This window comes from Strix uralensis, chromosome 1, assembly GCF_047716275.1.
Source record: "Strix uralensis isolate ZFMK-TIS-50842 chromosome 1, bStrUra1, whole genome shotgun sequence".
Lineage (NCBI taxonomy): Eukaryota > Metazoa > Chordata > Aves > Strigiformes > Strigidae > Strix > Strix uralensis.
In genome coordinates this window covers 22971816-22984505 of record NC_133972.1, presented here as the reverse complement: position 1 = coordinate 22984505, position 12690 = coordinate 22971816, and the positions used below count along the sequence as shown (strand labels likewise).

At 40.3% G+C, this 12690-nt stretch overlaps 1 protein-coding gene across 9 annotated transcripts in view; it reads right to left on the bottom strand.

Moving 5' to 3' along the window:
* LARS2 (leucyl-tRNA synthetase 2, mitochondrial) overlaps positions 1 to 12690 on the bottom strand; it is a 145643-nt gene that overhangs the window by 82469 nt on the left and 50484 nt on the right. For 2 of the 9 annotated variants that reach the window (XM_074859389.1, XM_074859416.1), the window contains 2 exons: positions 4692 to 4942; positions 2738 to 2866 (listed from right to left, as the gene is read on the bottom strand). In XM_074859389.1, the coding sequence (XP_074715490.1) occupies positions 2738 to 2866; positions 4692 to 4925 (363 nt within the window). In that variant the 5' untranslated portion in view covers positions 4926 to 4942. Of the gene's footprint in view, positions 1 to 2737; positions 2869 to 4691; positions 4943 to 7158; positions 7598 to 7632; positions 7725 to 8233; positions 8338 to 12690 lie in introns of those variants that run through there. The other 7 variants (XM_074859433.1, XM_074859439.1, XM_074859408.1 and 4 more) reach the window with 6 other exon arrangements.

Here is a 12690-nt window from a genome sequence, read left to right as displayed (position 1 = left end):
TATATATAGAGATACAGTTTCTAAGATTATTTTCAATGAGTCTTCCTTTTTTTTTTTTTTTTTAAATTTTGGAAATGATGGAAGCAAAGCTTAAACATTACTACTCAACAATCTTACCCTAAACTTGCCTTGAATACCTGAAACGCATTCAGTTCTATTTGGAATTTTGACTTGGAAAAAATTAGTAATCCCTGAACTTTCAAACATGCAATATTAAAACTGAATTTCCAGAAAGAAAAAAAATAAGATCAATAGAATAACTTCAAAATTATGCATTCTAACATTTTTTGTTTCTAAAGCATTCTTTCTTTTTATGTACTGAAGAATTCCAGTAATTCCCTGAATACAGAGAAAAACATTTTTCTTGGGAATATCAAATTTCATGTATGATAAAACATAACTATGTCATAGCCTACAACCATCACAAGAAAGAAATCTTTAACAGACTGTACAAGTGTGACAATGGCCAGAGAAAACATCTAGAGGCTGATAAATTGTGAGGAGAAAAATCAACTATAAAGACTTTAATTCTAAGCGATGGAGAAATTAGCATGGCTAATAAAGAAAAGGTTTTTTAAGGTAAATATAATTTCTATCAAGTTAATCTACATCACTAACACAATAGCTCTTAGTCTGACATACTCAGAAAATCATCTGAGAAATCTTTAATGTCTCTTAATCGTACATGAAGGTTAAATTCTTTGGCTGCCCACCTTTAGTCATAAATAGATGTTCAAAGTGGTTAACACAACAGAAGATACATATATTTATAGAAATTCAGCATGTTCTACAGGCAATCTAATATCCTTCAAAGTCATTTTTACATGAAATATAAAACTAAGCTGAAATGCAAGATTTAAAAACTTTAAAAGACTTTCAAAACTTTTCTGAAAAAAAAATAGGCAATCATGGAAATAAAAACTTGCTTTCACAGTGGCTCTTGTATTTAATTGAATTATCTTTTCATATTCTCCAAAGGTTTCTACTAAAGGTGCCTACTTCCCTTGTATTCAAAAGCTAACATCTACAGCATCCTATTAGAGGTAGACAATTTTCACTTTATTTTAGCTAGTACAAGAGGAAGCAAGTTTTCATCTTTCTGAATAGAAATTTAGTGGATATCTTCACTCTCTCATCACTGTTATTGATGAGAGATGAGCTATGTCCTGAAATAACATCTCCACTGGTCTTAACATCAAGAAAGAATCAAAAGTCCCCTCAAGAACCTAGTTAGCTCAATTTTTTTAGTGAGATCTAAGTTCTGGTCATTCAGAGGAGTTCGGAAAGATTAGTGTTACAACAGACATTGGGCTTTTTTCTCATTTAAAGTCTAAGGCAGTTATTTCTTTTTCCTGTAATTTTAAAAGCATGAGAACGCATTTCTGTAAAGCAGCAGCACATACTCAATGCACGGTATGTTCATCATTGGCATAAAATACACAGTATTTGGAAAGGCAGCACACTGAATAATTCAGTGACAATACCTTTAAGAATCTCATGGATGATGATAAATCCAGGAAACACTACACTTCTACAGCACTTGTAGCAAGGAAATTGTACTTAGTACCACAACCAGCAACTAACATTTATTTCTCCATTTCATCTTCTTTGTACTCTTTTGAGGTTCTGATTCCTATATTCTTGAGCTGTTCTTTGTCTCTTGTACATTAGAGAGAATTCCTTTCTGAGTCGTACGCTAGACTCTTGCCTACAGCTCTTTCTTTCCTTTTTGTTCCTTATGCCAAAACCGGGTATTCTCTTCCCATTCTCCTTCCTACTGTTTCCCAGATTTTCAACATTTTCCCTCTACCAAATGTCTTCTTCCTCCTTAATATGGTTGTCATTCAGGTCACAATTCTCCCACACCTTCCTTACATCCTTCGAATTCTACCCGCCACCCTTTACTGCAGAACACTGCAGGGACTAAGCTCTCAGCTACACCTTCTACCTACCGGAAAGAGAGAAGGGAGCAAGGGAAAAATTACGGCAGGCATGGGGTGGACTGGAAAAGAGGGACACGGAAGGGAAGATGCAGCAAGTTAGCTAATCTTAGCCTTCCTCGTAGTCTTGCACCTTCAGAAGACAGCATTTTGTATGTATGAGCAAGGCTGAAACAGGCAAGCCAAGGGGTCAGCTGCTACAGAACACAAACTTCTACAGTTACACCCACACGATGCGACATGTGACACGACCCTGTTCATTTGACTTGTAGCAGTCATGAGAAAGGGTTTCCCTCCCAGCTGGCACAGAGGAGCAGGATGTCCCTCTGAGTCTGACAAAGGGCATCAACCGGTTCTCAGGAGCAGAAGAGGTGAAAGAAGTTGACTTCTGTGGTGTCTCAGTTTTCTCTTGCTAGCTACACCGTCTCCTCCCCCACAGTCCCACCCAGACAGCAGTAGGGTCTTCAGTCTCCTCTCATAGAAATGGTGTGGCCCACACATCTCATTGACACTGTGCTGTACATCAGTAGATTCAGGTAGCTGACACAGCATCAGCTGTATCATTGGAGATAGCTTTTAACAATTTGTTATCAACAGTGAGTTCTGAACACCACCTGTTTTTAAAAATGTCTCAAATTTCAATATTCAAAGCTCCACAGGTCATTATCTATGCATCTGTAGCATATATTCCAACTAAACATTCACCTTCATGGATTCTGGAAAATACTAATTTCCTGACCAATTACTGTATTAAAACATCAAAAAGCCACCCAGTCCTACTGCCAATCTTTTCTTACCTGCATCCCTCTCATTTTCTGGAACCGAGCTACCGCATCACTGATGGTGTAGACACGAACATGGCCCATGTGAAGCTTTCCAGAAGGATATGGGAACATAGAAAGCACATAAAATTTTGGTCTTGATTTCTAGAAAGAAATTTTTAGAAAGTTGTAACTACATGAGTTAGCATTTCACTTGAATATATACACGTGCACATTATAAACTACACAATATCGTGAAGATAAACAAGGTTCTGCTGGAATTGATCCAAGTGAGCACTGACAAAGTTCATCAGATCAAATTCTTTGGGGCTGTAAACAGAGAGGTTTTACCAGACTTTGCTGCCATCTCATCAATTTATATTGATATTTATATGGCACTTGAAAATTGTTTTTAATCAACTTTTACTCAACAAAAGATACATTAACATAACTGCAGCTTAACAAATCACCATTCCCTACCATAGCATCTGTAATTGATTATCTATGCACTCTTAATCTGTCCCACCAAAAACTGAAAACATGACAGATTAAATTATCCTTCCAACAGTTTAAATAAGTGTTTTACTTTGTATTTAAAACAAACATGGAGCTCACTGCTGGCCAGTTACTTTTTGTCAGCTGACCTGCAGTAACTCACTGAGTGACTGACTCAATCATCCACTGAAGTGAAACTGTTCAGTTTTACTATGTATGCTCAGATCCAAAGTCATCTTACAAGCACTATCTTGCACAGTGAAAAGAAGGTAAAAATTTCGTTTAGTTAGGTTTGAGTAAATTGACAAAAGTTATGAAGAAATCAAACATTATCTCTCTCACACAAATTATTCCTAATACATCTTGATTACCATTGAATTTATCACTGATACATGCTTGATAAATTCCTACATTATTTTTCTTATGTTAATAATGGGGAAAAAAATTATGGGCAGCTTTTACTATTCTGAACAAAACTCTATTCATATTTATCAAATAATACTTCTTTATCACTTTTGTCCAGTAACAGTAAGATTAGAAATAATCTGAATATTTCATTGCAGCACTATATACTATTTGCCTCTCAATATGTTATTAAATCTACTTCAACTGTAAGGACAAAACAAAAAATATTATTAAAAATACAATTTATAACTTAGTATATGTATGATATATGACACCTATGTATACACATATTGACAGATATTAAAGGCACAAGCCTGAATTACTGCTTTCCCTGATATATGTATGCATGCGCACCATTTTCATCTCAGTCTTCTTCCTCCGAAAATGCAAGCCTCTTTTCTCTTTTCAACACTTGCATAGAACCAATTTTTTGTTGGAGAGGGGACACATTTTAGGAAAGAAGAACAAATGTGAAGGGGCACAGAAATGTTTTTATACCTGTATGACTGAGCATAATTGTGAAGGCAAAAAGAGTCAGAGACCGAGATTACCATTTTTTCAAGATCTTTTATTGCATGGGAAAACTTTTTTTTCTGCAAGTCACTCATTATTCCTGACACTATAAACCAGAAAATATTCTTAAAAAATCATCTTCCCTTAACATAGATTTTAATGAGTCACAGTGTGTAGTGTAATAGATTTCTTATAACCATTGGGAGGAAGATCCTGAGAAAATTGTTTACAAAAGTTATAAATGTAGAAGATATTTCTTTCAATGCATTAAATAATTAATTCCTAAACATGGTATAATATACAAAGAAAGAATTGATTATGTAAACACTTCCTAAATTTACAAGTTCATGCTTTGCTTATCACTGTGTTTTTCCTCAAGATTTTTTTTTATTATTATTTTTCCACCTACTTCATCAACTGTTTCTAATAATCTACCATCACACGAAGTATTTTCCCCTGAAATGTATTATATATCTCATCATTATAAGCCAACTGTACTAAGTAAGTTTCAATTAATTTCATTTTGAGAAAACAAAAATATTGAACATGTAATTTCCAAATTTCTCAAAATGCTTACATCAGTTTCTGAAATTCTGCAGAACTGATCCTTTATTCTTGGGAGCCACCAATTTTCAACTCTTTTTCTTGTCTCCAACCCATAGCTTTTTTCCCATTTCCCCGTCTCACTGTAAATAGTTCTGACACAAGCAGGAACCAGTCTTCTCTGCCATTTAATTAATCCCAGGAAGCCATTTAGTTGTCTCGTCAAACATGAAGAACAAGGGCCAACTCTCTGACAAACTGACTGCATTCTTAAGGTTATGATACCTGAAAAAGACAAAAATATGTATTTCAGTCTACAATATAACAGGAATTCAGTGGTTATTATGATTATACAGAAATTTGGTAGCTATGAAACATATCTTAGCTTAATTTAGATTGCTTGGCTGTTTTCCACAGTACTTGCATTTTATTCCCATGGGTCTGAATTATAAAAGCATTTATTTTTTAGCCAAGAGAGCTTAACTGTGGTCCTTGCACGGAACAAAACTGTTCTGTTCGATTCCTCCTCTAGTAAGATACAATTCTTGCATTCTATCTCCCATAAAGGGAGGATTAGTCAGTTGAAGGTTCAAGAAGCTCAACTGCCTGAACAGAAAAAGATGGCTAACATGGTGTTAGTAAAAATTCAGAATGAAAAAGGGAGAAGAGGAAGTTGGATGAAATTATCCTGTAAAACTACTGAATTTGTCATCACTGAAAAGAGATGGGGGAGGATGACTATAATTAGTAGATTTCAACTAGACATTCTAAATTGACTATTTTGCTACGGGCTTCCTCGTCAGTACAGTTTCCTGCAAGAACTGCATGAGAAACTTACACTGTTCAGACAAGATATAATTTAAGAAGTCAAGCAAGTAAAGCAATCCAGTTCTCTTTCAACTAAAAATTCAGTTAAAAGAACTCCTCTTATGCTTTAGAGTGAGACTTCTAAAATAAAACTACGCAGATGTGAGAAAGATCAAATAGTCCGCACATTTGGGATTGGTCTCAATGAGATATTTACTGATTTTACTTCCTACAGTAGAAAATATGGCATTAAAAAAAACCCTATTCTAAGATTTCTTCCTCATCTTCACCCCCAATTCCTTTTTTTAAAAAACTTCTTTATTTACATCAATATTTCCTACCTTCTATGGTTGATTTTTTTTTCAAGTTTTGGCCTATATGTTGTACCAAGCTATTTCAGTCAGTTCATGATTTTTCTTGCAGTTACATGAATAAAATCTCTGTGCAGAGAAACTCTGTATAAGACAGTTTTATTTATGTATTTCCCCATACGATAACAACATTATCAGTAGAAATAATCGCTATACCACCTAAATTAGGTCCCCAGTAAGCTAGTGGGAGGTATAGTTCCTTAACATTCACCACATGTGCATACACAAGCCCTCATTGCCTGTCTCACCACATATCTACAGAATTGCACCTTTTCTCTCTTATCAAGCAGGCTCTTTTAAACATTTTCTCATTTACATACATCATGACGGTACGCTGAATTTTTTGTTGCTAATTTCTAAAATCTCTCTCATTTGTAATAATAATAAATCCAGGACTGAACTCAGGATTCCTGGTGCAGGTGCACAGAGGTTACTCAGGAAACACCTAATTTCTCCCCCTCAATAACCTTACACACTTACTCACTCAACTCAAAATTACCAAGAACATTTCACTACTTCACAGGTTTGCTTATTTTTATTATTTCCTTATTACTTATGTCTTATTTCTATTACTTCAATTTATTTTACAACAGAAAGGAGCACTTCCTTAGGGCAGGACACTTTCAGCATTGCTGATTTGCAAAATACACATTTTAAAACACAGCAGCTATGCACATGGGAATCCTTCATTGAAGGGAGACAGAAAAGACACAAGTTAGACCCCACGCCTGCGCACAGCTCAAGACGTGCCAATGTCACGTCTGCCAGGGCACATTCCGGTGACCTCAGGCTCTACAGGTCACACGAGCAGGGGTCAGAGCGGTGGATGTGAGTGGGAAAGGGGTGGCAGCCTGGGTCACACAGCATTAGACCAAAGCTCATTTAAACACACAGACTGGATAAGAAAGATTTCTACGGCCTCCTTCCTGCTCCCAGACCCCCTCGTGCACAAGACATGATGACCAGCAAGTCACACGATGGGCCAAGCAAGGACAGGCCAAGCAAGGACACGTAGCACAGGGGATAACCAAATGCAAAAGAGGTGGCTCTAAGTGCTTTTGCCTTTTCAGGCTTGTGCTCATGGGACTAGAACAAGAAGGGCACCCCAGCCCAGTGCTGGGTCGGTCTTCGAAGGAGCCTGTTACAAGCCCAAACTGTCCAACTCAGGCAGGTGTGCCAAGAAGGGAGGAAGGGGCTGGACTGACGGAGGAACAAAGGTTGAGCCCCTGCTTTGGAAAGGTGCAATAAGCACACAGGAGAGGTGGCCTTCACTACATTAAGGTACTGAAAATTGCTTGGTAAGGGCCAGCACATTTCACTCACCCTGCAAGTGAGGCAGGCAGTCAAATTCCTTCCTTTCCCTGCGGTTTAAATTTGGATTTAAAAAAGCCAACAAAAAACACCCTACGTTTTTCTTCCCTGCAGTTAATTAGCAGAAGCCCTGCGGGGGTGAGCCGCTGCCAGAGAAGCAGGCACGGGGGCAGGCAGCTCCCTCGGCGGGAAAGAGCGAGCGGGAGAGCGGTGACGGTGGGGCGGTAGACCCGGGGCGGGCTGCTGCGGGGCACGGGGCCGCTGACAGAGCCGGCTGCGAGGGGCTGCCCCGCCGGCAGCGGCAGGGCGAGGACAGCGACACTGACGGCGCGGGCGAGGGGATGCGCGGAGGGCGCACGGCTGCAGGCGCCGGAGGCAAAGGCCGCCCGGGGGGGTGATCGTGAGGAAGAGCGGAGACAGGCGGCAGTTAGAGCCCTTGTAGCTGGCAAGAGGCGAGCCCCGCGCCCGCCGCCGGGGGACCGTTACCTGCGCGCGAGAGCCCGCTACCGCGCCTCACCCGCCCTCAGCTCCCGCTCCTCGCCCTGGGCGCCGCCATCTTGGCCTCGTTTCCGGCGCGGGCGGCCGGTACGGCGCATGTGCCGCCTCCGCACCGCCTCTCGCGCACGCGCCGCGCCGCGCCGGCCCCCGGCCGGGGGCGGGTTCTAACGAGGCGGGGGCGGGGGGCGGTGGTGCCTCGGCCGGCGGACGGGCGGGTCGCGGGCGGTTGCAGCCCAGGCCAGCCCAGCCCAGCCCAGGCCAGCCCAGCCCAGCCCCTCAGCCGGGACCAACCGGTCCGAAAGCCTTAAAATCCTGCGGGATATCTCCCGTGTTTCCGAGCCCCGCAGAAGGGGAGGGAAGCGCGGCCCTCTGACACGGCAGCCCTTCGCGAAGCCCCGCCGGGTGCTGTGCCTGCTTAGGCGGCATCCCCTCAGAGCCCGCATTGAAAGTCTCCTTCCAAAATGTAGGGCAAAAACTGAATTTCAACAGTGATAAACAGTTACTAACCTACTAGACATCAGTAGCGACCGTTCTAATTAATGGGTTTTAGGTACAGGCATGCCTTTTAGAAGGCCAGAGAGCACCTCACCTCAGATAGACATATGCTGGGTTTATATGTTACAAGGGTCTACTAAGATCGCAGTCTTTGCCTCGGGGAAAGGCAGCTTGGTAGCAGTGAAGTCCTTGGCCCCTCAGTCCTGCAGATGTTTCAGTAGGTGTTGGATGAGGAGGACGGAGGATGAAAAGCACGGTAGTCACACGAGGAACATGTAAGAGCACTCCTAAGGGTCTGAAGGATCTTGTGCTGGGCAACGTGAGGCTGAATTTGTCACCGGATCACTGTATTTCAGATACTTAACATGCAAACCGAGAAGATCAACAGTAAATAAAAGGGTTAGATTAACCAGGATTGAATCTCTGTATAAATTGCACAGTGTTTGTTTAATATTGTTCACAGCATACACAGATACTCTAAAGTGACCATACAGCTTAGGGCTAGATTTCGGTAGCATTTTGTCTTCAATAATTTTATTTCCCTTCTGTAATTTATTTTTTGAGAGTCAAATTCTGAAATAAAGCCAATAGTTGTTTTGTGATGTCTTTTGGACTAATGTGAAAAAAAAGCAGAAGTCCATAAACCCAATCTAAAGCAGCATAATTAATTCTACCTCTGGCTGGAAAACAACATCTTACCCTGTTGTCAACATTGTACAGTTCAGAGTTGTTTTCAATTACCGCAAGTAGCTTCTAGTAGCCTCCAAAGAACAAAAAATACATCTTTTTTTATTTTTCCTGTGGACTGTGTGCTTTTGCTGCTGGAAAATGTTGATTTTTTTAATTTTTAAACTTTTTTTCTTCACTGTTGTGTTTCCAGTGGAGTTTAAACCAACATATTCTGTTTATGCAATGCAATGCCTATAGTGCTGTGAACCTTTTTGTACTCTAGAGATAGGTGCTTCTTATATGTCTAAAAATAGGTATTTACCGAGACAAGCTTTCTGCTTGGTTGTGTGTACCTGTCAAGTATGCTTAAAATTTAACCTTTTCACTGCAAAAATTAACTGAGAGCAGCTCTGATGCTTACCCTACTTATAAACTAGCACAGTTTCATCAGGACTGTGTGCATAATTTTAATTTGCTTTCCTCTTGATGTCCCTTTCAGCAAGTGATGGTGACTTTGGTCTAACAGGCCTTCCTATTCCTTATTTCTCTCTGAGCTGCTGGGCTGGGAGAGGACAGGGCATTTTGTGGTATGGGGGGACAGGCAGTGCAGTCCTTGGCTGAGACCCTTCCCCAGGATAAGGAGAGGTCATGACTGGCTGGGACATACTTTCACCTCAAAGGATGATTTCCCTCACACTGGCCCTGGCCCTGGCACTCTCCTGATTCACATGGTGCCGTTTGAGGGCTTGTGTCCCTGCTCGCTCCTTGCGCTCTGCAAGGGTTACAGCCTGCTAAGAAAAGACAGGTGAGCGAGAAGTGTATCCAATCCCTGCCTGGCCTATTAAGATGAACCCTTGTTGAAGTTCGTTTTCATTTGTATGGCGGGCTGTTAAGCTCACAGCTGTGATTTGTGATTCCTGTTGGGTTCAGCTCAAGAACCTAGGAGTTTCCCACTTCCAAAGAGAAGGGACCTGATGTGGAAGAACTGGCTGGCCTTGCTTGCAAATGAAAACCTCTTTACTTTGTGTGTCACCTCAACTGGAGACAACACGGTAGAGCTCAGAGTAAGCAGAGGTAGCAAAATAACAAGAGAATTGTCTTATGTTGTCTTGAAAACATTTTGAAAGTTCAATCACTGCCTCAAATTCAGAATTACGGTTTTTAAAATAAATTTCAATCTCTGGACTGTTGAAGTATTTAATGTTAAACATATTGACCTATATTTCTCAAGGCCTGCCATCAAGATTATAGTTGATTGAGTAGTCAGACCTTTGTCTTATCTTTTTAATCCATTCATTTCACTAAAATATTGCTTTCTCATCCTGACAATCTACTTATGTATTTCATTTGCTTGAAGCTGAGGATAATCTGTTTAGATAATACTAAATTAATCACAATCTTAAATCCTTCCAAGGAAGTTAGGTGGATGCTATACACAAATGCAGACCTGCCATACCTCGGGAGCACTTAGGTTTGGGCCCACGTGGAGCCACCAGCACTTCTCTGTTCGCCATATTATGAAACAGCTCAAACCAGGCTTGGGTAAAGTTAGACGTAGCTTGTGATAAGGCTGAAATGGGTATTGCCAGAGGGGTTTATAAATGCGTTGAGGCACAGTATTGTGCCAGGTCTTGGCTATAGGTGCCACTTTGCACCCACTATTTCCAAAAAAACAAAAAACAAATTAAAAAACAAATAATACCATTTTCTATTATTCCAGAATACTGGGAGGACTTGCTGGTATGATTTTGATTAGCTGCTAACAAAAACAAGCCAAGAACATTTGACACAAATTTAAATTGTGTGTAACTTCAGGACATGTAGAAGATGACTTCTGTCAAGATACTACTGGGAACTTACTCTGAGAATATATTGAACTCTTAATTTGTGTCACTTTCGCATTAATTTTATTGAAGCTTATTGTGCTGTCTGGATTCTAATAGTGAGGAAGGCAGCCAGTATCAGATGAAGCTAAACAAGGTGCAAGATTACCTATAAACAGAAATTAAAACTAGGTGAGAAAAACTGAGACCATCCAGAAGCATACTCAGAAAGAAAGAAGAACATAGGTGTTTTGAGTAGTATGATAATCCATGAGGATCAAAACCAATGCAGATATACACTGTTACTTGGCATTTGAGCTTGTTTATTGGCTTATTCATGGTAAGAATAGTGGTGAGTTGCCTATCTATTAAGCACTAACTGTTTGGCATCATCGTTTTAAAAACACTGAGATCCCATGTCAGCAATAAGTCCTAGAAATGACAATGAATGATTGTCCCATGATATGAAGAGGACAGCCAAAAGCACACCAAAGCTTTCCTCCAAAATCTGATACTGACTTTCTTCTGTGGTCTCATCCAAGTCAGCTAACCTCTCTGAGATATTTTCCTCTTCCAGCAACAGGAGGTCAGATTTTCCTGTTTGCTGTGCCCTGTCTGCATGATTGGATGGGTGGAAAGTTGGCCAGGTTGTGAAAGGAAGGTAATTCACCTGCTATATATATGACAAGTGGAAAAAGAGTCAGAGAAAATGATCAGGGGCAATTACACTGTTTCTAAATGAGAGGGAGCTTGATATACGGCTGAAAATTACAGAGGGCTTTGAGGCTACTATGCCTCTGCTTTCTTCTTTTAATTTCTATATTCAAGAGCATTCAGATGTGCCAGGGGCTTAAGCCAAAATATCAGACTATGAACCCCAAAAATGGTGGGGTGTATTGTAACGGGATGAATACACGACATCCTCAGACTTTTCCAAACAGGGGACCTACCCCACTCTCCCATGATCCCCAGCTTCCCTCTGTGGGTTTTACTTGTTAACCTGGACTGTTTACTGAGTCTCCTTTCATTATGGGAAATTAATGATATAATGACATTTGTATTTACCTTAATAATAACCTTGGTACTAAACTGTTTTCCGTAAGGCTGATATTCCCCTATTTCCTTTTTTAGACTTTACACTAACTTGTTTGTTAGCATTTTTGTTAAGCCAGAGCCTGGAGATGATTAAGTAGTTAGTTAATTCATTAGTTCCTGTTTGGGAAGTGTGCAGAAGTACCCCAGTTGCCTGTCACTTAAATAGACATGCTTCCCAGATTTCCGTACAAGTATAATTTTGCCTTTGCTGATAGTTACCAGAATTGATGCTTGTGTTTCCTGGCATTGCTCTTTTGCTCCTACATCAACAACATGACTAGTATTTTTCCAGCCTCCTACAAAAAGAGGATTAAAACCCGGCATTTGGAATACAAAATAATTTTTATTGCCTGCATACTTCAGATCCCAGCCCCATTTAATGTAATTAAAGAGTTGCTTGTTTTTTTCCATTAAACTCCTTGAGAGTGGCTTTTGCTTCTGGGTTTCATTTTGCCTTTGTTTACATATACATGTATTTAGTGGTTTTGCTTTAAAACACAAGGTCAGATTAAAAAATGCAGGTGATTGGTTTGCAGGGATGTGAAGAATACACTTGAGAATATAAAAAAGCAAGAAATTAATAGACTAAATTAAAAAAAATAACTTCTCAAAGCCATGTCCACCATTCAAGCCTAGATCTCAAGGGTAAGGATTCTGAGTGACCCCATGAAGATCAACAGAAGCTTCATTTTTGCAGATTTTATTTTAAAAGCACTGAAATATTGTGGTAATGGAAGAATAAACTCTTGAAACAGGTAGAAGAGGTAGAGTTATACGTTTGGGATAGAAGGGAATGGATTTGAGCAAGGCTGGTCACATCACTAGGGGTGGAGCTTAACCTGCTTATAATGGGTATTACATGAAATGGTTGACACCCGCTCCAGCCAGGAACTGGCCTGGGTGACAGAGGAGGTTCTTGTCATCCAAACCAGCACAGGTTTGTTATTCCTTGGTTTTGCAAAAT